Source organism: Trichechus manatus, unplaced genomic scaffold (genome assembly GCF_000243295.1).
Source record: "Trichechus manatus latirostris isolate Lorelei unplaced genomic scaffold, TriManLat1.0 scaffold00018, whole genome shotgun sequence".
In the NCBI taxonomy this organism is placed as follows: Eukaryota; Metazoa; Chordata; class Mammalia; order Sirenia; family Trichechidae; genus Trichechus; species Trichechus manatus.
Genome location: NW_004443954.1, coordinates 18,132,850 through 18,159,597, shown reverse-complemented (window position 1 = coordinate 18,159,597; position 26,748 = coordinate 18,132,850). Strand labels below are relative to the sequence as shown.

At 40.5% G+C, this 26,748-nt stretch overlaps 1 protein-coding gene across 1 annotated transcript in view; it reads left to right on the top strand.

Moving 5' to 3' along the window:
• The first annotated feature begins 6,188 nt into the window (after positions 1-6,188).
• The window catches only part of RAB2A (RAB2A, member RAS oncogene family), a 109,348-nt gene continuing 88,788 nt past the window's right edge, over positions 6,189-26,748 (top strand). Inside the window, exon 1 of the mRNA XM_004372568.2 lies at positions 6,189-6,528. Coding sequence (XP_004372625.1) covers positions 6,483-6,528 — 46 coding nt within the window. The 5' untranslated portion in view covers positions 6,189-6,482. The remainder of the gene's footprint in view (positions 6,529-26,748) is intronic.

Genomic DNA, 26,748 nt, shown 5'->3' with positions numbered 1-26,748 from the left:
AATTGAGAAATTTAACAGAGAAGTAAAAGGGCAGTGATGGTTTTTGGCACAAGCACGTATTGGCCTTGCAGATTTTTCAATTTTGAGTCCTTTGATATAATTTCAGGTTTTGAAGAACAGGCTCATTCTTTTAATAAGTTAACTTGTATGTTTTCAAATAAGAAAGTTTGGATAAATAGACTCCTATTTTCTCCACATTAGTAGTGAACTATGATCATGTGATAGTCCTCTGCCCCTTTCTCCAGTCCAAATGCTGAAAATTCTGATAAGATGGTTAACAGCAAAGATAAAGATTATATCTCAGGGAGGGGAAACAGAAGAGTGTTGAAATATGATCTCACAATTCCCTGTACCACTTAGGGCCTGAGATCCTAACTCACACAAAAGACATCAGCGACAGGTTTCTTCTGTCCACCCGTCCCATTGGGACAGAACTAGCTTATCATCTTCTCAAAAATCAAGAGAAAACGATTTCTTTTTATCAAAATTTAAACACGTTTACGGATAAAGATTAAAATAAATTGCAGCAGCTATGGGAGTAGTAAGTGGTTCTCTCTTCAGCACAATGCGAGACATGCATGCATTCCCATTCTCATTCCCATCCCAACTTTCCTAAAGCAAGGAGCACCTATCAATTAATACAAGACATAGAACACATTAAAGATAAATGGTGAGTAGGGTCTGAAACAATTACAAGTTCTGGTCTGGCTGACAAAAGGCCAACAAAGCAGATAATAAAGTATTATGGTTCTGTAGGAGTTGGTATTGTAATATAGACACATTTGTAGAAAATAATCTACCTACAATTTGGTATATATGCACTCCCCTAGCAACAATGCATTTTTCAGAGTGCTTTCACATCTTTCACCTAGCAATTCTATTATTTAAGCAACCGGAACTATTATCTCTATTTAACAGATGAAGAAAAGCTTGAAGAGGGTTTTCTCAAGGTCGGCTAGTTAGTGGTAGGAAGAAACTATAGCTCAGGATCCTTGGAATCCAATATTGGACCTTTCTCCAGGCCACTTTCTCTGCTGAAAGCACTAGAAAAGTCTTAAGGACTTAGAAAAATCAGTTAATTTAAGAATACTGTTCTTTTGTTTAAATTCACTTTCAAGTTTTTAATTATTAATTCAAAATATTTTATATAGTTACATTTTTAATCCACTATCTTATAAAATGAGCTTGTTATTATTGCAATATTCACCATTTCACAGGTTCATGTACTTATGGTGGTGGCGGTAGTGGCAACCAGAGTCATCCCTGACTCATGGCAACCCCATGCACAAGGGAATGCAGGCCCTCTCTTATTACTCATGATCAGTCCTTTGGTAAAAAGAACCACCCATATATAAAAGAAAGTTTCTTCGCCCACCTACACACACACTGAAGGATGTGAATCTGAGATCATTACTTTTCACTCTTCAAGTAAGTTTCCGAAGGATAACAATGGTGTGGAAGAGAGAAAACAGTTATTTCTGGCTTGGACAAAGGGTCAGAAATAGGTCAGGGACAGAGAAGTAAAATCGGGAACATTGAGTATGTTACCTAACCAGAATAGAAATGGCAGGTGGACGAGAAAAGCAAAGTACAACGGACTGGACTGATGAATCACCAAAGTGCTATACCCTGGAATGACTAGGTTCGAGTAGTAACTATCAAAGATAATGCCCTTTAAGGCTCAGCTTAAATGGCTCTCCTCTGTGAAAACTTCCCTCATTTCCCAGAATGAAATTCTTTCTGAAATAACACAGTACCTCCTCTGTGGCCCTCACCAGGCCAAAGCTACTCAAGTACTTGACTTAGTACAAGGAGACTATAACCTCCTTGCTGGGCTCATTTAACTCCGATGGTGCAGTGACAGGTTGGGAGTAGAGGACAGGGAGACGATGAAGGGAAGAAGCAGTTACTTCAGTGTTTGTTCAGTGTCTATTATGTGCTTGGCATTGTGACAGCCACTTTACATATGTCATCTTATGGGGGAAACTAAGGCTTAGAAAGGTTAGTAATTTACCCAAGTTCACTCAGCTGATAGGTGGTTAAGTCAGGATTTGAACCCTTCCTGCCTCTAAAACTCATATTGAGCTTATCAAGTATTTGCTGGAAAATTAGTTCTGTTATGGCATTTAGAAATGACTGAAAGAAAGCATTTCACAGTGGTTCTTAATTATTTCTGGTCATGGATAAGAATCTCTCCCACAAAAAATGCACATACACACACATTTCACGAGGCTCACAAAGCCCCCAGAGCGCATTTCAAGGTTAAGGAGCCAAGAGAACCTAGGTGACAACCTCTGTAGTACAGTATTCCAAGCCACTCTCCTCCCATCCCACCCCACCCTACCTCCTTCCCCCAATCTGAGAGCAACCCAAACCAGAGAAAATGTAAACATATGAAAAGTTTGCTTGGGAGCAGTAAATGCAAAATGCCAATATAGTACCGTACTTCCAAATACCACAGAGAACTTGAATAAAGAGATTTTCGAGAGAATATAGTCTTGCAATCTTAAAATTTCATGGCTATGACCTTCAGACCATGCATGATGTAAGACTGAGAGATGAGGTTATCGGAATTCATTCCCAAGAAAGTGAAACAGCTGAAAATCAAACGGAATGGAAAAATCCGAGGACGTATACTACCACTTGAGGGAAGAGTGGTTTATTTCTGTCATTTTGCCTGAGGAATTTTTCTTGAGAAATGTTTTTGGATTTTCTGGGCTAAATAAAATGTTTAAAATGAGGTTTATGTGATTTTTATTGTTTCATAGAGGACTTAAGACAGCTTAACAAGTCTAGAGAAAATGTAACAAAATACTATGAATTTTGTGTAGGAAAAAAAGGGTAGAGATAAAATAGAGCCAAGAACTGAGCTAATTTTAAAAAATGTACTTATATAGTAACTAGGCCTTCACTTCCTTAATTTCTAAAACTACGCAAAATTAGTTTTATGTGTTGAGTATATATCTTTCATAATTTAGAAACTATTTTCACATATATTATCTCATTTGATCCTAAAATGACTCTGAGGCAGTTATTATCCACATTTTCCATGTAGGGAAACTGAGGCTCAGAAGGTCTTGAAAGTCAAGTCCATGCTTTCATTAGATTACATTGCTCTGCAGCAACTGGTCATTACCATTCACTGTGATGGTCAAGGTTGTGTGTCAACTTGGCTGGGCCAGGATTCTCAGTGGTTTGGCAGTTATGATGTAGTTTAGCAGTGGTATGATGATGTAATCACCTCCATGATGAGATCTGATATAATGTGATCACCTCCATGATGGGATCTGCTGTGAGTAGCGAGTCAGTTGAAAAGGAGTTTCCTTGGGTGTGTGGCCTGCATCGAATATAAGTGGACATTCTGGCAAGGCTTGTAGGCTTTCGCTTGCTCTGTATCCTGCAGCTGGCTCCTGTTTGTCTGACCTCTGGTTCTTGAGACTTGAGCTAGCAGCTTGCCTGTGGTCTTGGGATTTGTCAGTTTTCACAGCCTGCAGCTACATGAATCAGGAGACGCCTCCAGCCTGAATTATGGATTTGGGATATTCCAGCCTCTACAACCATGTGAGCAATTTCCTTGACATAAATCTCTTTATATAGGTATTAATACGCTTTGCTGGTTTTGCCTCTCTAGAGAACCCAGCCTAAGGCACTGGGCAAAAGTAAGCAATGCATTTCAGTTCTGTGCAAGAAGAGTGTATTTCTTACTCCCATAGTTCTCACAATTGCATGAGAGAAGGGTTACCACCTTCTTTCAGGTGGCTTTGAGTCTGGACCTTGGACAGGTACAGAATTATAGACCTTAGGATTTGAATTGCCTTTTCAGCATCACCCACTCCTTCACTTGATAGGTGGGTGCACTGAAGTTCTGAAAGGCCAAATAATTTGTCACAATCATCCAGTTCAATGGTGCTGGGGCCAAGACCAGAATCTAGGTTTTTCTAGTTATTTTCTTTATACCGCCTTGCCTCTATATTTCTATATTTATTTGTGTGATTTTTTTACATATCGAATTCTTACTATCTTCCTCTTTAAAGTTCCTTTGTGTCTAGTGGGTAGTTCTCTATGCTTAGCAAGGCATACAAGACCCTGACTGACCTGGTACAAGCTGATTGTCCATCGACTTACATAATTCCTCTAACAGCATGGGTATGCCCCTGACTTATAAAGATGTGTGATATCCTGATAGCATTGTCCAGTTGAGACTACCGGTAAAGGTACACTCCTGTAAGGACTTGAGTTTTTCCTAGAGAGGGGATATTCTAGATGTCTATCACCAAGGAAGACCAAAGAAGAACTGACACATTTGAATTATGGTATTGGCAAAGAGTATTGAAGAACGAACAAATCTGTCTTAGAAGTATAGCCAGAATGCTCCTTAGAAGCGAGGATGATGAGACTTTGTCTCACATACTTTGGACATGTTATCAGGGAGGACCAGTCCCTGGAGAATCATGCTGAAGCAGAGAGTCAGCGAAAAAGGAAGACCTTCAACAAGATGGATTAACACAGTGGCTGCAACAATGGGGTCAAACATAGCAATGACTGTGAGGATGGCACAGGACCAGGCAGTGTTTTGTTCTGTTGTACGTAGGGTCGCTACGGGTCGTGACCAACTCAATGGCACCTAACAACAACATCACCCAGGAAAGACAGGAAGGACAAGACAGAGGCCTTGGGCAGGGACCCTACCTCTACCACAAACTAAAGATGATTTACGCAATTCCAGGTCACTCTTCATGTCAATTTCTTATGAATTATCCCTGAGTCTTTAGTAAAATTTCCTGCAAATATTCCAGAAAAATACTTGAGTTCACATTTGGCAAGGTCACCAACCACAGCCAGCCTAGCATGATGGTGTCCATTGTTGCTGTGTACTCTTCAGTCAATTCCAACTCACAGTGACCCTATAGGACACAGCAGAACTGCCCCATAAGGTTTCCAAAGAGTGGCTGGTGGATTTGAATTGCTGACCTTTTGGTTAGCAGCCGAGCTCTTAACCATCATGCCACCAGGGATATAGTAAGCAATTCCAAAAGGGAGAGGATAATAATTGGGCAACAGGAATTAAGGCGCAGTCACCTCTCCCCCAGCAACGATTCTCCTTCCACTCCCAAACTTTAGAGAATATGAGTAAATTAGCTTTCTTACGCAATTTCAAATTCTTCCTAACAGTTCCATGAACTTTGCACATTCTGTTCCTTGTGCCTTGACTTCGATTCCCTTCTCCTAACTTTTGTACATTTGACATACTCTTACTCATCAATCATATTCGTTATTCATATGAGACATCTTCTCCAGGTTACCTTTCCTGAAACCCCAGGGTACACCGTCTACCTCCTCTTCCCAAATCCGTGTTTCTTTAGAACAAGGTCAGCCTCTATTTGCAATGTTTAGCAGTCAGTACCTGACATAGTATGTACTCAATAAATGTTGACTGAATGAATAAAAACGTTACTTTGTTTTTCCCTTAAAAGTATTTTTCAACAGTTATTTCATGAACACTGAAAAATATCAAACTACACACACACACACATTTTCAGTGGAACACAGGTCTTTCTCCCAGTCCCATCCTGTCCAGAGACTGACTGTGCACACATGGGTATTTAAGTGTATTCTTCTCAGTTTTTCCATATTGGGGAAAAAATTATGCATAGATTTCCATACCCTGTTTTCACTTAACATAAAGACGGGCTTCATTTCTTAAAATTAGGAGCAGCGTAGCACTCCACAGAGCCCCGATTTACGGTTTCCATTTTACAAATATTTCCATTTTCACTGTCAACGTTTCCTCCTCAAACAATGAAGACACCACCTCCCCATCCCCCCTGCCGTGTGGCTCCCACATTTTCAAACACTTCACCAGGCCTGGGCGGGGCCTGCACGGAACACCACCTCCGCCTTCCCACCGCGAGCCACGCGCCCCCACCGTTCGGCGGAAACACGCGGCGCCCGCGCGCGTGGCGGCGGGGGAACCGAACGCCCGTCTGCTCCCCCAGCGTCTCCCGGGCGCCGGGGTCTCCGGCTCAAACGTGCTGGAACGACCGCAGCCGGGCCCGGCCCGGCGCGGGGCGGACAGGCGTGGCCGGATAGACGCTGGGCGGGCTGCGGCAGGGCGGGGCCCTGGCTGGGCGGGCCTCCGGGCTCGCAGGGCTCTGGCCGGGCGCGGCCGGCGTGCGGGGCTCCGCCCCTTTCTTCCGGCGGCGCCGGCGATAGCAGCACTTCCGGGTCGGCGCGGAGGCGGGGCGGAGGTGCCGCGGCGGCTGTTATTGTTCGGCTGGGCTCGGCCGGGCGCTGTCTCACCTCGGCTCTCCCGGTGTCAGTTTGTCCCACTTCTTTTCGGCTCGTCACTCTTGGTAGCTGACGGCGGCGGCTGCAGGCGGGACCTGGCGTTTTGAGGGGGAGCGGCGCCGGGGTGAGGTGTGCGGAGGAGGAGCAGTAGCAGGAGGAGGAGCCGTGTGCCCTGGCACCGAGCGGCCGCGGCCATGGCGTACGCCTATCTCTTCAAGTACATCATCATCGGCGACACAGGTGAGGGTCCGGGGCTCAGGCAGGCGGCTGTCAGCGGCCTCCGGGCCCGGGCTGACGGAGAATCGGCATCTGGCGGCGGGCCGGCGCCGACGCCGCGCGGCGCCTCCCTCCCTCCTCCCTCCCTGCCGCGCCGCTTCATTTCCGCAGTGCTGGAGCTGGTGACGTGGGCACTGCGAGCGGCCGCGGCCTGTCCAGGCCCGGTCCGCGGGCCCCCGCCCCAGGGGCGCCGCCACCCCCAACCCTACAGCTGGGGCCGCGGCAGCGGTTTGCGAAGCCGTATCTGGGCAGGTTATGACAGGCGGGGCCCAGGCGGGGGCCGTGAGGGCCCGACCCAGGTGACTGTACGCCCACAGCTGGCCCCCTCTCCTTGGCTGTCTTCGCGGCTCCCGAGAAAGAGGAAGGCAGAGGAGAGCAGAAGGTGATGGGGACATCCTTAGATTTCCTGACCAGTTCCACCTTCTCTGACCTGCAAGAACCAGCCAAGGCCTTGGCAAAGCGCGCCCTGCGTGGTGTGGGACGGTCGGCTTAGAAGGAGAGAAGGAAACCTTTTTATATATTATTATTGATATTTTTTAACACTTTCAACTCACCCAAGACAGAATAAGTCACATCTCATTACATGACGTCTGGGGAATCCCTTTTGAGGTCATTAAAGGATGAAAGAGTTCTGACGACTTTGCCAGGTGTAAACTGAGGTGATTTGATAGTAATGCAAGGCCGTTCAGTGTTCTCTGTGTGTGTGTGTGTGTTTTATTTTTAAGTTCTGACAAACTAATTGTTTCCTGGGGATACTGTGATTTTTTTTTTTTTTTTTTTACGTAAATCAAGTCCAGGGTCACAACCGCTAATTTTTAGGTGATCTAATGTCCATTTGAAGCAGGAAGAATTACTGTTACCTAAATTAACATGCTAGTATATTTCACAGACAGGGAAAGAAAAATTCATTGTGAAGTGTCTTTTAATACCTGTGATTTTCGGCATTGTTTTAAGTCTAATAATAAAGGTAAGGGTTGTTCAGGTGTTAAACAACTATTAATATACCAGAGTGTCGTTACAGTGGTGACTCTGGCACAACTTGGGACCCTTTGCACAACTTTGGAAATGGAAGCAGCATCTTGTGGTTGCACTAATGATGTAGCAGGTTCTGTCAGTAACGCAAGAAGCGCATTGATTGCTGCATAAAAGGAAAACTTTCTCTACAGATATGGTTATTTAGCAAGGTTTTTTTGGCATATATGTAGAAACTGAATGTTTTCTAGGTAAAATCCTGGGTAAAGCAGGGTTTTTTTTTTTTTTTTTTTTTTTGGCTTTAACAAAGAGAAGTTTATTCTCTCACAGTCCAGTAGGCTAGAAGTCCAAATTCAGGGTGCTGGCTCCAGGGGAAAACTTTCTCTCTCTGTTGGCTCTGGAGGAAGGTCCTTGTCATCAGTCTTCCCTTGGTCTGGGACCATCTCAGCACAGGAACCTCAGGTCCAAAGAATGCACTCTGCTCCTGGCACTGGTAAAGCAGGGTTTTGCAGATGTTTTCTTTAGTAGCAGATTTATATAATTAGACTGCTGTGACATATTTGGAAGAAAGAAGGGTGCTTCTAAAGCCTTCTGGCAAAATTTGATTTAGGTTGTAAAAAAGAAATTGGAGAGGGAATTCACATGAACTGTGAAATGAGTGAGTTTGAGAAGTAGAGAGAGAAGTGGTATGGCCACTGTACTATCTTAGTAAAGATTCAACTTAGACTTTGCAGATTGCTTTCTTTTAGCTTACTTACTATTTACTAAACACCAATAAAGTGGGAGTAGTGAGGCTACAAATGTAAACAGGCTGGTGGGCTCTTCTTTTGGAATTTGCCCTCATCCAAAACAATCCCCAGGCAGTTCAAAAGGGAAGACTCTCCTTTCTTGCCATTGCTATTGTTACTGTCTTGTTCAGGCAGTGAATATTTGACTAGACTGTATAAGGAGCCCTTGTGGTTCGTGGTTAGAGCACTGGGCTGCTAACCGAAAGGTCGGCGCTTTGAACCCACCAGCTGCTCCACAGGAGAAGGAGATGACAGTCTGCTTCTGTAAAAATTTCAGCCTTGGAAACCCTATGGGGCAGTTCTGCTGTGTCCTGTAGGGTCGTTATGAGTCGGAATCGACTCGACCGCAGTGGGTTTGGTTTTAGACTGTGTTTTTTCTCCCCACTTCAGTTCGGCTGGTATAGTTGACCGTCAAATTCACCTTCCTGAAACACGTTCTGTCAGGAGGCTACTCCTCTGCTTGTATTCTTTAGTTTGTCCTTTCAAGGAACTCTATTTTGGTTTCTTCTAGCCTCCTTTGGAAACCCTGGTGGTGCAGTGGTTAAGAACTATGGCTGCTACCTGAAAGGTCAGCAGTTCGAATCCACCAGGAGCTCCTTGGAAACCCTGTGGGGCAGTTCTGCTCTATCCTGTAGTGTCACTGTGAGTCACAATCAACTCAACAGCACTTGGTTTAGTTTTTGGTTTAGCCTTCTTTCGTATTCACTGTTCCCCATTTACTTCTGCCAGTGAGGCCCATGGGTCATGGGCTGTTCAGGGCCTGTTCTTTTTCCTGGTCCCTGCAGCTCCTTCTACTTGGAGTGCGTTTCTACCACAGTCTCTCCCTGTGGAAATTTTATCAGTCCTTCAGAGTCTAACCCAGGTCTTCATATATCTTCAGAGTCAGCACTTATTAAGTTGTTATGATGTGTCAGGATTTTCCTGTTATCTTGGCTGGAAGTGACTCCTCCTTATCTGGATTCATGTATCTCACTTTGTATCATTCTTCTGGTGTTAATCCCTGACTATTTTGTTCTGTTGGTATTTGTGTAAGCATCTAGACTCGGTTATATTCTTCTTGAAGACAGAAATTGTATTTCAGTAAGAGCCTAGTAGAAGGTAGGCACTATATATTTAATTAAATTAATAAAAGAGTAGCCAAATTGGCCATTAAATTTCTATTAGTTTGCTTTAATAACTTGACAGCAGATTTTTTTTTTTAAGTCCAATTCTGCTACTTTCTTGCTTTTGACATCGGCCAGAGTGCTTTACAATAGTTCTTAATTCTAAGTATGCCCAAAGTTGTAAGATACATTTAACGTAGCTGCCCTCAAGATGATTGTAAATCAGTAGTGTGAGATCCATCCTAATATTTAAAAAAAATCTTAATGTGAAAAACATGCATCGTAGAATGGAGGAAATCACTAATGTCTCTTACTAGCCCATAAGACAGTCATTGTTAGCCTTTTCTTCTCTCAGTAGTATGTGAGATTAAAATGAAGACAAGTTTGAAAGTACTTTGATTATCTAGAGAAAAGAACAATGTACATTTTTCGTTTACAGAGTTCTCCGGTCCATAGAAGACGTTTGGAAAACTTTTTGCATGATCATGGTGATACTGTTGAACTATTTTTTTTTTTTTTTACTGTAAGACCAAGTGCATTGGTAGTGTCTTGTTTCTGAAAAATAATTTAGAAAAATGTGTCATTTAAATCTAGATATAAGATGGAAAGTGATTTTTAACAAGCCTGGCCTAATACCGTAAGCAGATAATTATCACGTATAGAGGGAGAGAAAAATTGTAATAAACCTAAAATTGTTGCTCCTAAAATTCTGGCATCTTCCTACCATTTTATGTTCCTCACTAACACCAACCACCCTCTCTCCCAGTGACACACAAAGGCACAAACCCTGTTGTGCTCTTCTGTCTGGAATCCCCCCGCCCCCCAAATAAAAAAGGAAAGAAGAGAAAGGTTAGGTAAACATTTTTTCACCTGACCAACTCCTATTCATGCTTTCTTTTAAATGGTGACAAACCCCACCACTCCCTCTTACATTATACTGGCCCCCTCCTCACTTCTCTTCTTTGTCCTCCTTCACATCCTCTCCCTACATGCATTTTAAGCAATCGTTTTTTTTTTTTTTTAGAAGGCCTTTGACTTTGTCTTAAATGTAAAGGAAGGCCATTCAGTGTCAGAGATTTTTTAATAGACAAGTGGATGGGCCCTTGGGGTAGATGCTGCTGATGGGAAACTTGTTATTTAAGGGTGGTGCAGAAAGGCTTTACCAAGACGGTGAAATTAGATTGAGTAGGGATTTTACAGCTTAGCGGCTCAGGAGACAGTGACCTGGGTTAGAGATTTGGGAACTATTAACATATTCACGGAGTGCTTGTTATCTGAGAGTTCATTATCTGAGTTTTTGGAATTATGAGGTTGTGTAGAGAAGCAAACATTTTCATAACATGAAAATATTTATTCATAAGTTACCACTTGAAACAATTCCTTCCCAAGCCTTCTTCCCCATTTATCCCCGTTCTGCTTTGGCATAGGGACTTGCTGACTGTAATATAGTTCAAATTAATTGCAAGGTGAAATTACATATCATACCCAAAATGCAAGCTTTTAATTGGCAGATGATTTTGAAGCATTGGTTCAGATGCAGAACCATTGACAAAGGGCATTTGACGGAGTTGCCTTCTGTAATGAAGTAGGTAGTGATGGTTCTTTGAATGAATACGGACAGAAAAGAAAGCCTTGGACATGATGATGGTGAACACCTATGTTCATGGGGCAGACAGTGGGAAAGTAACCAGGAGAAGACACTAGCAAGGAAGAATCAAAGAGGAAAAGAGACCTGGGACAGTACAGGGTCATGAAATCTAGCAGAAGCAGATTCCAGAGGAAATGACCAAGTGTCAAATGCAGCAGAAGTCAGGGAATGTTGGTTAAAATGGTAGAAAGTCATTAGTACTTTGCCACAGTGTTGGATTGAGAAGTGAATGAGAAAGTGAGTTACAAAACATTGTGTATAAGGTTTAGTTTCATTTCTGTAAAAAAAGCAAAAAAAAAAAAATTTATGGATTTTTATATATACCATGTAAGTGCATAGAAAAAGTCTGGAAGTAATTTAACAGGTACTCTGGAGAGAGGATTAGGATTATGTTGTTTGTATTGGGAGAGTGGGTGCTGGTGAAATGGGGCTTTCTGTATTGTAGTGGCCCCCCCTTTTCTTTCTTCTTAAAATCTTAAACAAGATCTCATAATACTGGTGCTTTTTTAAGAAAGAGATATTGGAATGTAGGAAGAAGAGCCATAGTGTAGGCTATCTGACTGAAGACTTTGAGCACGAAAGGGAAGAAAAGAGAAATTTAGAGCAGGATTCAAGATCAGGTTGATGCACAGGCGTGCGTATATGCATGTGTGCGCATGTCTCTAAACAGGAGATTTTGGCTATGACAAATCTGATTAGCATCTAATCTCTAAAATCTACAAGATACTGCAAAACCTCAGCAACAAAAAGACAAATAACCCAATTAAAAAACGGGTAAAGGATATGAACAGGGACATCACCAAAGAAGATATTCAGGCAGCTAACACTCATGAAGAAGTGCTCACGATCATTAGCCGTTAGAGAAATGCAGATCAAAACTACAGTGAGGTATCATCTCACCCCAACAAGGCTAGCATTAATCCAAAAAACACAATAAATGCTGGAGAGGTTGTGGAGAGACTGGAACACTGATAACACTGTTGGTGGGAATGTAAAATGGTACAACACTTTGGAAATCAATTTGGCACTTCCTTAAAAAGCTAGAAATAGAAGTACCATTTGATCTAGCTATCCCATTCCTTGGAATATATCCTAGAGAAATAAGAGCCATCACACGAACAGATACATGCACACCCATGTTCATTGCAGCACGGTTCACAATAGCAAAAAAATGGAAACAACCTAGGTGCCCATCAGCGGACAAGTGGATAAAAAAATTATGGTGTATCCACACAGTGGAATACTATGCAACAATAAAGAACAATGATGAAGCCGTGAAGCATTTTATAACATGGAGGAAGCTGGAGGTCATCATGCTGAGTAAATTTTGTTAGTCACCGAAGGACAAATGTTGTATAAGACCACTTTTATAAGAACTCAAGAAAAGGTTTAAACTCAGAAGAAAACATTCTTTGATGGTTACAAGGGTGGGGAGAGAGGGTGAGGGTTGTTTACTAACTAGATAGTAGATAAGTATTATCTTAGATGAAGGGAAGGACAGCACACACTACGGGGAAGTCAGCACAACTAGACTAAATTGAAGTTTCCTGAATATAGTCAAACACTTTGAGGGACAGAGTAGCAGTGGTAGGGGTCTGGGGATCATGCTTTCAGGGAGCATCTAGGTCAATTGGCATAACAAAGTTTATTAAGAAAATGTTCTGCATCCTACTTGGATGAGTGGTGTCTGGGTCTTAAAAGCTTGCAAGCGACCATCTAAGATGCATCAGTTGGTCCCAGCCACCTGGAGTAAAGGAGAATGAAGAACACCAAAGACGCAAGGAAAGTATTAGTCCAAGAGACAGAAAGGGCCACATACACCAGAGACTTCATCAGCCTGAGACCAGAAGAACTAGATGGTGCCTGGCTACCACCAATGACTGCACTGACAGGGAACACAACAGAGAGTCCCTGATGGAGCAGGAGAAAGGTGGGGTGCAGAACTCAAATTCTAGTAAGAAGACCAGACTTAATGGTCTGAATGAGACTGGAGGAACCCCGTAAAGCATGGCTCGGATTCTCTATCAGTTCAGAACTAAAACAGTGTCTGAGGCCAACTCTTCAGACGGATTGGACTGGACTGTGGGACATAAAGTGATACCCGTGAGGAGTGTGCCTCTTAGCGCAAGTAGATACAAGAGACTAAACGGGCAGCTTCTGTCCAGAGGTGAGGTGGGAAGGCAGAGAGGGCTAGGAGCTGGTTGAATGGGCATGGGGAATTGGTTAGAAAGGAGGAGTGTGCTGTCACAGTATGGGGAGAGCAATTAGGGTCACGTAACAATGTATGTATAAATTTTTGTGTGGGAGCTAGAAGTGTAGACTTCATTTAAACTACAACAATGAACAGACCAAAAAAAGGAGAAACTTGAGGTGGAAAATACAAGAGAGGAGAAGAGGAGCAAAATTCTAGAGGACATGGGGAGGAATGGGATCTAGATTCTCTAAAGGATTAGAACTTTAAGAGGAGGAATACCTTTTCATGTGAGAGACTCAAACTTGAGTGTTTTTAGAATAAGAAATTACCTATGGTGTTTGTTTAAAAAGGGGGGAAAAAAAGATTCCGTGACCCAACCTGTGGAGATATTGATTCACTAAATCTAAGGTAGAACTCCTTGTTGCAAAACCTATGATCAGTAACACTAACCGTTTTATGAGCAAGTTTATTTCTTAGAATATTTTCAGAAAACAAACTGGGAAATTCAGAGGTAGAAAAATTGTAAAGTTTTTTTTTATTATGAAATTTATCTTACATATAAAAGCATATGTATATAATATGTATGTATAGTTTATTAATTTTAAAGGCTAATAAATCAAACACCTATGCTAAAGAAATATATATCTCTATCACATCTTTCTCCCAGGGGTTTCCACTAGATTGAATTTTAATTCTTCCCATGCTTTTCTTCATAGTTTTATCACTTACGTATCCCTAAACTGTATTTAGTTTTGCCCGTTATTAGATGTGCTTAGTTTTTTCATTTATTAAATGAGAGAGCTAAAACATATCTGAAACATCCCGTTTAAGATTCTCTAGAATTTAGACGCTATGCTTGTTATACTTTTATATTTTTGTTTTATGTGAGTTGTTATTTGTCTTTCAAGATTTTTGACTTGATAGCCAAAAGGGCTTTCAAGATAGCCCTTTTCTTAATTTCTTTGCTTCTTCCATCCCCTTAATATTTCTGTTTTTCCTGAGGCTTTATATTGAACCATGGAGGCTGTTGGCCCTTTCTTAACCTCTCTCTCCTGGTAAACCTACCTCCTCATCTCTGAGATATTGCCCCTTCTTCCTGCTTAGTGCCCTCGTCCTTTTGTCCATGCGCCATTCCTGCTCCAACTCCAGTATGAAATTAACTTTCTTCCTTATCTCCCCCACACCTTCCCCACCCTCGTTTTAATGTCTTCAGCTTTTCTCCTCTTGCAGTAGCCAGTAATTTTGCTGTTTTATTTGAGCAGATCCTAATTTTGCCCGCTCAGCTGTTTTTTCCTCTCACCCTGGCCCAGCTGTGCTTGCTTCATATTATCATTCTTTCTTCATTCTTAGTCTGTGAGGCTGTCCTTTTCTGAGAGCCAGAACTTGATGGGGCTGCCTTGTTTTTCTGGGGCTTGTGTGTTTTCTGCCTTTGCTAGGTTGCAGTCTTACCACTTTATCAGTCGTCTTAGTGGAAGAGATTTGAGTTTTCCTTCTCTGACAGGTTTCCGCCTTACACAGGTTCTGGCTTTCACAGGTTTCACTGTACCTCCCTTGTCCCCTTTCTAACTACTTATTTTCTACATGGAACTTTGCCATTTGATTTCATTAGCCTCGTTTATTTGCAAGTTTTAAAGTATTCCATGTTTTAGCTATAATTCTTTACTTGTAAGTAAAGGATGCCTGGCAAAAAGATGCCAGATCTCTGCTCTCATACATAGTAGTCACCCTTTTGAATCCCTGCAGTGTTTCTCACCTGTGACTACTTGGGCTTTATCCTCAGAGATTCTGCTTTAGTAGCTCTAAAGTGAGTTCTGGCATCAGGATCTTTAAAAAGTATTGTTTGTAGTGGTAGTGCAATAGCCCTCCTCTTGCTAGCCAGTCATGGGCTCTTTTTGCCTGACTATTTTTTCTGGAATTGATTTCTTTTTTTCTACTGTCAGTTTTTGTTTTCTGGCATTTTATTTGAGTACTCCCTAAGGTATATCTGGAGCCCTGGTGGCACAGTGGTTAAAGGCTTGGCTGCTAACCAGAATGTTGACAGTTTGAATCCACTAGCTACTCCTTGGAAACTCCATGGGGCAGTTTTACTCTGTCCTGTAGGGTTGCTGTGAGTCGGAATCGACTCGATGGCAACAGGTTTGGGTTTGGTAAGGTATATCTAGACTGAATTTATATGGAATTCATCACATTAGCTTTTGGAACTTTGTCTATGTAGTAGATTCTCATGAGAAATCCTGCCTACTTTCTATAGTTCGTACACAATATCAAAGACTTACCTTGTACTCTTTCAACAATATGAGGTTACCATTTTGTAGATGAAGAGTGTGAGCTGTGTTGTTTGGGGCAAATTATTTTAGTAAGTGTAGAACAAAGACCTGTGACCACCTGACTCTAGGGCCATGCCCTTGCTGGGCTGGACTGGCTGCTTTCCCCTTTGGCCTTCCTCCTAAATTTTCACTTTTTATGGCTGTGATGCAGCTGTTTAGGTTTCTCCCAGTTCTCTCTTCAAAATGTTCCCATTTTCAGCTGTAGCTGACAGTTACTTTGTTTCTGGCCCAATCTGAGGGAGAAAAGGATGAACGCGTTGAATATTGATCCATACAAACTGCAGCGAACTCCTTGAAGGCAGGATCGGGCCTGGCGCCAAGTTTGTGCTTCAGTGAATGAGTAGCATGCGCTAGGTCGCCTCTGCTGGGCAGGCTGCATGGTGTTGACCAGTTTCTTAAAAACCAATATTCCTCCTTGTTTCAAAAAGGATTTAAGGGAACTTATAAAAAAATTTTTACAGTTTTTTTAAAATGTGAGAGAAAGACGGTATGTTAGTTTTCTATTGCTGTCGTAGCAAACTACCGCAAACTTAAAGACTTGAACAACACAAATTTAGTTCAGAAGTCTGACATGGTCTTACCGGGCAAAAATCAAGGTTTCAGCAGGGCTGTATTCCTTTCTGGAGGGTCCTTGCTCGTTCTGGTTGTTGGCAGAATACAGTTCTTTCAGTTGTAGGAATGAGATCCCTTTTCCTTGCTGGCTGTCATCTGAGGGCAGTTCTGGCTTCTAGAGCCCACCCACCTGTCTACACCCCTGGGCTCCTGGCCCCCTTCCTCTGTCTTCAAAGCCAGCAACAGTGGGTTGAGTCCTTCTCATTTCGCACCTGACTGTGGTCAGTTCATCTCTTTGACTGATGCTGGGAAACATTCTGTGCTTTTAAGGACTCATGTGATTAGATTGGCTTCACCTGGATCATCAGGATAATCTCCCCATCTCAAAGTCTGTAATCTTAATCGCATGTGTAAAGGCCTCCTTTGCATGTACAGTAACACGGGGGAGTAGAATATGGATATCTTTGGGAGCTGTTCTGCTACTACAGAGGACTAAGGGGCAAATGGTAGAAAAAATGAGATGATATCAGAAGCAACATTAATACTCGAAGTGTATGATAGAGATTGTGTGCACATCTTTGAAGTTGGCATTGTCTTTAATACGAAGCAATGCAAAGAGAGAACTCTGCTCGTTTACATTAACTAAAATTAAGTTGATTCCGACTCATGGGGTCACCATATGTTACAGAGTAGAACTACTCCATAGGATTTTCTTGGCTGTAATCTCTATGGAAGCAGATCATTAGTCCTTTCTTCTGTGGCACTGCCAGGCTGGTTCCAGCCACGAACCTTTAGACTGAGTCCAACGCAAACCTTTTGTGCATCCTTTTTTTTTTTTTTTTAAAGTGTGTAGATGAATTTACTTAATTACTCCTGATACTGAGTCTTGAAAGAAATTTCTTTCTGGTACTCTTAAAAGGAATTTAATGTAGTGACAAATGTAAATATACAACTGCTTTTATAGGGCGTTTTCTCTCGTTTGCACCAGTGCTTGAATCTGAACAGCAATATCTGTGAGCAGTACAAGTGAGTAAAGGAGGAGACTGATTGTCACATCATACAGCTAGTAACTGCCAAAGCTGGAATTTGAACCCAGGTCATTCTATGTCCTGTATCATACATATTTCTGGATTCTGACAATCCATACCAGACCTCTTCTGTTGGCTTACTATCTGCTTGGTTCGATGAGTTGCTGTGGGAGTACATAGTCCTTTCACTTCCCTTAAACAGATTTACTTCTTCCTTCCCATCTTTTACTTATGAACATTCTATGACCTGTACCTGTGCAAAATAGGGCCACCTTGTCTTACATGAAACTTGGATAAGATCCCGTTCTCTGCTACTTAACTAGCCGTGTGATTGTGGGCAACCCATTTTATATATTTGAAAAGTGAACTAACCCAAACTTTACCAATGCTTTATAGTGTCTGAGTAATGCTGATTGTAAGAAAAATAAATTCTTTTGTCCTCCACGTTTCCTAATATGTTGATCCCCCCGCCTTGCCTGTTCCTTTTTAGTTGCTCATTTGTGGCCAGCTGATACTTTGAGGAATCTGCTGTCCTTGACTCTAATTGTTTCTTTCATAGCTATGTTGATGTTTTCTTGTCCTTAACATACTTGTTTTCATCTAGGTGTTTTATGGAATATTTCTTATTTTATCAAGATTGTTTTTCATTTTATTCCGGATATCTGTGTTTTTAGCAGCTTTGACTAATTTAGTCTGTTTGACCATCCAAGTCCACTAATGATTTAGAAAGACTGTAGGATTTTGTTCTAGGAAGAACTCATTAGATTACAAGGAACAGAAACCCACTCCAACCAGATCAAGAAAAGAGAGTTTACAGATAACTGCACACGTATACATAAGGATTTAACGAGGTCTCACATAGGAATCCAGCAAAAGCTGTATAAACAGGTCCTGGGGAACTGGCTACTCTGAAATCTTTGTTTTCTTCTGTGGCTTCTCTTTTGACCCTTGAAATATTTAGGAATGTGTCTTTTTGTTTTCAAATGTGTTTTTTTTTTTTCTCTCTCTTTTCTTTTTAAAACAATCTTTTTGTTGTTAATTTCTGATCTTAATTTACTTAGATGAGAGAAGGTAGCTTACATAGTATTGATTCTTCATTGCTTGACACTGCTTTCATACTTGAGTACTTGGTCAGTTTTTGTACGTGCTCCATGTGTGCTTCGAACAGAGTGTGTATTTGTGTGTACATGGTGGGTTGAGAAATCTGCATATGTCCGCTGGGTCAGGCTTGTTATTTGTGTTCAGATCTTCTGTATTTTTAATAGTCTTTTGTCTACTAAGTTGAGTTTTGCGGGGGACAGATGTTAAAATCTCCTATTATGACAATAGATTTTTTAAAAATTCTATCAGATTTTTCTTCCCTAATACATTTGGGGCTAATTTGGGAGGTGCATGTGGGCTCAGGATTGATGTATCTTACTGATGAATTGTTCCTTTTTCATTGAGCTACCCTCTGCTTTTACTTAATAAAGGTTTTGGTATTCAAGTGTTTGCCTAATATTAATTTTGAATATTAACTTTTGGTTCATATTTGTCTAGTAAGTACTATTTTTCATCTTTTTTTGTGTCAGTTTTTGTCTTTGTTTTAGGGATATATAATTTTATAGATACTGTTGAAGCTCTTTGTATATCCTTCTCATTCTCCTCTCTTCTTCCCTGGAGGTAACTAACCACTCTCCTGAATTTGGTGTTTATAATTCTTTTGAAAGTTGCCATACAGTTTGTGTGTGTATATATGTGTGTTATATCTGTAAACAATACACACTGTTTTGTGTATTTTTTTCAACTTCATATAAATGTAATGTTACTGTACTTGCGCTGAAACTATTTTTGTTCGTTATTAATATTTATCCATCTTAATACATGTAACTGTTTCATTGATATTAATTACCTGATTTATTTAATTTTAATTGTATTCTGTTGTTTGACTATACCACAGTTTTCCCATTCTTTTGCTTATGAAAATTTTAGGGTTGTTTGTTTTGTTGCTTTTAAAAAAGAATATTGCATGGGTTATTCTTGTGTCTCTTTTCTTGAGCATGTGTGCTAGAGTTCTGGAGATACAAACCTGTGAGAGCTGGAACGCACCGAGACTGCCTTGTTTTTCCAGCTTTTGCAAGTTTTCCGCCTTTGACAGGGTGCAGCTTACTACTTTTCTGTCACTCTGTTAGTGGAAAATAATTTGAATTTCCTGTCTCGACAGGTTCCCGCCTTACACAGGTTCTGGCTTTCGCAGGTTTTACTGTATACACTGAAGTAGAATTGTGGGTGGAACTTATGCACATCTTCAGCTTTCCTGAAAAAGCAAACAAACGAAAGCTTTTCCTTGGAGCCTATTTTGACTCATGGTGACACCATATGTGTCAGAGTAGAACTCTGTTCCATAGTGTTTTCAGTGGCTGATTTTTCAGAAGTAAATTGCCAGGCCTTTCTTCCAAGGCACTTCTGGGTAGACTGAAACCTGTAACCTTCTGTTAGCAGCTGAGCGTGTTAACTGTTTGTACCACTCAAGGAGTCAGCTTTACTAGCTAATCTGAATTACTCTCCAAAGTATTTATCAGTTGACCTTCATTCTTGTTCTTTCAGCCCTATTTTCTCCCCATTTAAAAAAAGTTTTAAAATTAAATAAAAAAATTAATATATATTTAGCATATCTAAAATAAAGATGTACTGTGTATAATATATAATAAACCAAAAAACCAAACCCATTGCTGTCCAGTCATTTCTGACTATAGCAACCCTATATACAGTAGTTTATATAATTAAAAAAAAAAACCAAACTCGTTGCCATCTAGTTGATTCTGACTCATAGCGACCTTGTAGGACAGAGTAGAACTGCCCCATAGGGTTTCCGAGGAGTGCCTGGTGGATTCAAACTGCCGACCTTTTGGTTAGCAGCCAAGTTCTTAACCACTGTGCCACCAAGAGCTGTTATATAATAGTTTTTAATATAGCCCCATTGCTATATTTTAAAATTCAATCTGAGAGTCTCAACAGGAGAATTTAATGCTTTTGTATCTGTTGTAATCATTAATGAATTTGTATTTATTTCTACTGTCAGGAGCCACCCTTGTCTAGTCAAGTAGGCAGGGATCAAGGCATAGATCACAGGCGTGCCCACTGGCCATGGTCTTTTGGGCGGGGACAGGCATATGACCCACACAGGAAGTGATGTGGTGGTCAGGTTTCCCAAGCATGTGTAGTGTCACCTCTTCCTTGTCGGACAATGTAGAAAGAGTCTAATTGTACATATGAGCAATTAATTTAAATTCCTGGGTTTTTTGTTTGTAAAATGAATGTAGTACCTGCCTAGTGCACCTTATAGGGTTGTTAACCACTGCTGTGTTTTTTGTTTTTTAGCTTTACATCTATAGTTGAAATTCACCTGTCAGTGAGTTGTTTCCTTTATGCCTTTTACAGTTGATAAACCAGTGCAGATGGTGGTATACTTATGCTTACTGTGCTACCCCAAGCATTATTAAAATAAAATTGATGCATTTTTGCTTTTGCCCACCTTTAGCAATAACTATACTTAACGAGGGAAGTAATATATTCTTCTAAGTCCTCTCTGGCTATTTAGCTAACACTCTTGAAAAATTTCCTCGAGCCTAGTATTGTAATTAGAACATCTTTTTTTCCTCCCAAGGTTTAAGCAATAAAAGCATTTTATTCTGAAGTGAAAATCCATTTCAGTCAAGTACAGTGGAAATAATTATATTGTAGGATCAACTCACAATTTTCCAGTTTTAGAAAGTGTAGAATTGTAAATGAAATTTAGATCATAATAGGAGTCTTTGTAATTAGGATATCTTGATTAGTGTGGTGGCTCTACTGCTTACTTGTGACTGGTAAACTTCAAACCTCTGTCAATGTCAGTTTTATCATCTAGATAAAGGTAGTAGTAGTGCCTGTCTTATATATATGAAAGGATTTTTGTGAGGCTTGAAGTAAACTGTGCAGATACCTTATAAACGGCATAGTGCTTTATTAGTAGTACTATCTATCTGTGTGTTTAGAGGTAATTTTTTGAATCTGTTGAGTGTCCTAAAATTTAGTTAATGGGATAGGTTTTGCCTGTGGAAAAGGCTATTCACTGTGCTGACTTCAAACTGTAATTTCTTGAGCTGAAGAAAACAAGATCACGTGTTAATCCACAAAATGACAGTTTTTTGATCCTGAAATTCCTTTGGATTCAATTAAAAAAAGTTATTTCAATGTCAGATGTCTTCTGGGCCACTTGAGATTGAGAAGAACAGCAAGTAGTAGGAGGTGCTATCTTTCACTTGTCTTTAGGAATCTGAAGAGATGGTAAGGCCAGTAGTCTTCTACTTTGATTTCATCTACATTCATTTATGGTATCTTGAGAACTCAAATTCTCAATTTTGAACCTCTTTGGAAAGAGGCAGTTTTTATAGATCTACAGAAGTCTTTAGTATAAATGATCCTATTGTTCAAAGATTATCTTTTATCTCTTTGAATAATGTTTTGTTTGTTCATTTTTAACCATTTCAAAGGGCAAAGTAAAAGTGTACATGTGTCCCAAATCACTATGCTCTAAACTTTGTTTAACTTGATACAATAATTAATAAATAGGAAAATGAGTTATCAGTTACAAATTAAATCAGTAATAATTATATACCCGGCATGTGAGTTGACTTATCAGTCCACTAAGTAAAAATATTTGTTACACTTTTTCATTCTAACCTTGGATATGAGGTGTAGAGATTTTACCAGTTTTATAACTAAGTAGATTTTTAACTGATTAAATAACTATATCTATAAAGAGCTGCTCATATAGGCAGGCAAGAGGAATATGCTGGTACATGCAGTCCTTGATTCTGTGCATTTAACATTATCAGCAACTTGGATAAGGTGCAGTTTGGTCAAAAGAACTAATGTGTGGGTTATTAAAGACAATCCAAAGTGAGCTTGATAGGCAGAATGATTGACTAAATTTAGCAAGATGAAATTTAATAAAAATAAAGTTAAGGCCCTGTATTTACTTTAGAAGCAACCATACAAATATAAGATAGAGGACAGTTAGTTAAATAATAGCATATGTCTAAAAACTTAGTTTTACATGACTTGGTTCAATATGAGTCAGTTACATAACCCAAACCAGACCAAACCCATTGCTGTCCAGTCGATTCTGACTCATAGTAATTCTGTAGGACGGAATAGAATTGCCCCATTGGGTTTCCAAGGCTGTAATCTTCACAGAAGCAGACTGCCACATCTTTCTCCCACGGAGCGGCTGGTGGGTTTGAATTGCTGATCTTTTGTTTAGCATCTGAGTGCTTAGCCACTGTACCACCAGGGCTCCTAGTTGAGTAACAAAATCAGCAAAAGAAATGTGATGCTGGGTTAGTAAAAGTATAATGTCTGGACAAGGCAGGTAATAGCTCGGCCCTGATCAGCCCTTAACTGCAATTCAGACATCTGTGAACTGGAATCTGTGCTCAGAAGACCCGTCAGGATGGTATGAAGGCTAGGTCAACCATGACATTTTATTGATGGTTGAAACAACAAGAAACATTTTAACCTAAAAAAAGAGAAGGCTTCAGGGAGAATATAATAATGACTTTCAGATACTTAGGGGTCTATCATATGAAAGAGGACCTAGACTTGCTGTTTGTAGCTTTTGTGAGCAGGACCAGGGCCATGAGTAGAGAAGAGAGAGAGATTTGGACTCCATATTAAATGGAAAGAGCTAAGAAGTGAGTTGATGTTATGGATTGAATTGTGTCCCCAAAAAATGTGTGTCAGCTTGGCTAGGCCATAATTCTCAGTATTGTGTGGTTGCCCACCATTTTGTGATCTGATGTGATTTTCCTATGTGTGTAAATTCTACCTCTGTGATGTAAATGAGGCAGGATTAGAGGCAGTTATGTTAATGAGGCAAGATTCAATCTACAAGATTAGGTTGTGCCTTAAATCAGTCTCTTGAGATAGAGAGAAATGAGCAGAGCAGAGCGACAGGGGGCCTCATTACCACCAAGCAAGAAGAGAGAGGAGTGCGTATCCTTTGGACCCAGGATCCCTGTGCTGAAAAGCTTCTAGCCCAGGGGAAGATTGATGACAAGGACCTTCCCCTAGAGCTGACAGAGAAAGCCTTCCCTTGGAGCTGACGCCCTGAATTTAGACTTCTGACTTCTCAGACTGTGAGAGAATAAACATCTGTTAAAGCCATCCACTCGTGGTATTTCTGTTATAGCAGCACTAGATAACTAAGACAGTTGGTTTGTTACTAGAGCTATTCAAGCAGGAGTTTGATCAACACATAAGTAGGGCTTGGAAGATGGAATTTATGCAGAGGGAGAGGATCGGAGTCTTTTTTTCTTTTTCATAAAGAAATTTAAGTTACTATTGAGGAATTCTTGGGTGTCACCAATGGTTAAATGCTCGACTACTAGCCAAAGGTTGGCAGTTTGAACCCACCCAAAGGCGCCTCAGGAGACAGGCCTTGCGATGTGCTTCCAAAAGGGCACAGCCTTGAAAACCCTATGGAGCAGTTCTACTCTGCACAGATGGGGTCCATAAGGCAAAATCGACTGACAGCAGCTAACAACAAGAAGTCACTATTGTGGGCAGTCCTTGTGGTGGAGTTAGAAAAGTAAGACTGTCTCACCTTAAAGGGGAGACCAATTTGCCACAGTAATTACAATGCCATAGAGACTTGTATAGAGTAGTAAAGGAGCTGGAGAGGATTCGTTCTAACTGTAGCAAATAGATCATAACAGATTCAGATATTCAGTAAACATTTATTGAGCACCTTTTTATTTATTGTGTACTAAGTACGGTGCTGTGGCTTCATATATGTTCTCATAGCAAGTCTAGGAGGTAGCTGTTAACCCCATTTTATAAATGAGAAAACAGGCGTGACATGTTCAGACCTGATCTAATTTATCTGAATAATTTCCCACCTAATAATCCTGTAAAATCAGTCTGTGCTCTGGCCCCAATCCTTATGTTAGTCATGTGAAAAGAACAGAGAACTGAGCTGAGCTATTCACAGTTCTTTTCTTTTGCCAAGAAGGTGGGATGACCTTATACCACGAATGTTACGCAGAGCGTGACAGTAAATGGTTTTTGTCAGGATTTTGTGAGGAATGTTGGGACTGTAATGTGAAAAGCATTGTGGGACATAGTTTAAGGAGTTGGTTTTTAATCCTCTAGACAGCTTCAAATTAGAAGTCTTACTCTCCACTGTCTAAAATGGGAGAATTTTCTACCCTTAACTCAGATTTCTAACAGTAATTAGTGAGCTCCTTCCACCATTTAACCTACTTTTTTCTTCTTGGCCTTTCTTCTCCTCCTTTCTGTTTAAAGTTTCCTTTCTTGAAGAGTTTACAGAACTGGGAAAAATCATGTTGGATTTGAATGTGAATATGTGAATTTTCAGCCTTAGCCGTGAGTAAGTCTTGTTGAGTACTACTAAGCAGGTGATGGTAATGTTCTTCAGAGGCTTTTATGGGGGATAAAAGAAATAAAAATCTCCTTTTCACAACATACTGTTTTGCTTGCAGAGTTCCTTGTAATTTTCTTAGCAGACCAACATTTAATGTAACTATTTCTGGTCCCACTAGAAGTTTTTCTGGTTACTTAATGCCACGTCACTATGGAGGTAGTTGAATGAGGCCAGTACAGGTAGTCCCCAACTTACGACATGTTCGAGAGTTAGGACAAACCGGCTTACGACCCTCTTTTTTTTTTTTGTGGTACATTTTTGGTCAGAACGGAACCTTGTCGTAAGTCAGGGACTACTTGTAAATTGTTGTAAAAGTATTGCTGAAAAGGGTTGATGTTAAAATAAAATAAACCAGTTGCTGACGAGTTGATTCTGACTCATGGCCACCCCATGTGTGTTAGATTAAAATTGTGCTCCATAGGGTTTTCACTGTCTGATTTTTCAGAAGTAAATCACCAGCCTTTTTTTTCTTGAGGTGCCTCTGTGGATTTGAACCTCTGACCTTTCCGTAAGCAGCTGAATACATTAACTGTTTGTCCCCCCCAGGGACTCTGATGACAAAACAGATCTTTGAAAAAGCTTACATTTTTTTAATGGAAAGTGATAAATGAAAAATAAGTCCTTCTGCCACTCCATGTGTAATCATGGTAAACAATGACTTATGTATCCTTCTAGAAATTTTCTATGCATGTATTAGTGTGTGTGTGCTTGTTTATGTGTATCCATCCTCCAGTCTCATCAACAGGGTAATAGTAGTACTGTTCTACTTATTTTTTTTCACTTAGGGTAAATCTTGGGTATCTTTCCATATCATCACATATAAATCTATCTCATTTTTTAAAAGACAGCCTGCATAGCTGAACCATAATTAATCAGTTCCTGATTCTATTAGTCAGAGTCTGTGGTAGCGAACACCAGAAACCAACTCTAGTTAACTTAAGGAGAAGACTTTATTGGAAAGATTAGATGGTTTCATGGAATTGATAGGAAGGCAGTAGAATCAAGCTAGAAAATGGGTAAAACCCAAGGAAAGCAAGGCAGAGCCAAATTCCTGCTGTCAATACAGCCTGCTTAAGAAGATGCTGGGTTTATACCACTGAATCTACTGGTCTCTTCATCTCCACTGGTGCAGTGGATTATCTCTTGACCATTCCTGATATTGTCGCACTGTTTCAGGATTCCAAGTTCTGGACAGGAACATCTGATTGGCTCAGCTTAGATCACGTCTGTGCCCTAGCTGCTGAGGAGCTCAAAGAAGGGTGCTCGGATGCTAGGTGCGAGGAATAACAAATGTCACCCTACACCTCTTAATGAATATTGTTATATATAAAACAAAAAACCAAACCCATTGCCGTCGAATCGATTCTGACTCATAGTGACCTTATAGGACAGAGTAGAACTGCCCTATAGAGTTTCAAGGAGTGCCTGGTGGATTTGAACTGCTGACGTTTTGGTTGGCAGACGTAGCTCTTAATCACAACGCCACCAGAATTTCCATTGTTATATATAGTGCTGCCATAAGCATTCTTGTGCATTTGTGTAAGAAGGAAAATTTCTGGGTCAACTGGTATTTACATTTCGCATTTTGATAGATGCTGCCAAGTCACCTTCCATTAAAAACACAGGTTTAGAAAGAATATTAATTTTGAGCTTGGTCTATATTTTATGTACTTAAATTCAACAGTCTAATCTTAGCGTTAATCATGAATATTGACTGATGCCTAGGCTATGTGTGTTTAGCAGTTGATTTAGTGTTAAACATTATTCCTTTGGCTTTTATTACTTTAATCTGACAGTTGCCTGAAATAATTCTTCTTACAGTTTTTAACTTTGATACCCACTTACGTGATAACATAATACTTAGAGATCATGTACAGTAAATTTACAGGTAGTCCCTTACAGTGGAGTTCTGTTGTAGTGACTCTGTCATAAGTCTTTTTTTTTTTTTTATTGTTGTGCTTTAAGTGAAAGTTTACAATTCGAGTTAGTCTCGCCTATAAAAATTTATACGTACATTGTTATGTGATCCTAGTTGCTCTCCCTATACTGTGACAGCACACTACTCCTTTCCACCCCGGATTTCCCATGTCCATTCAACCAGCTG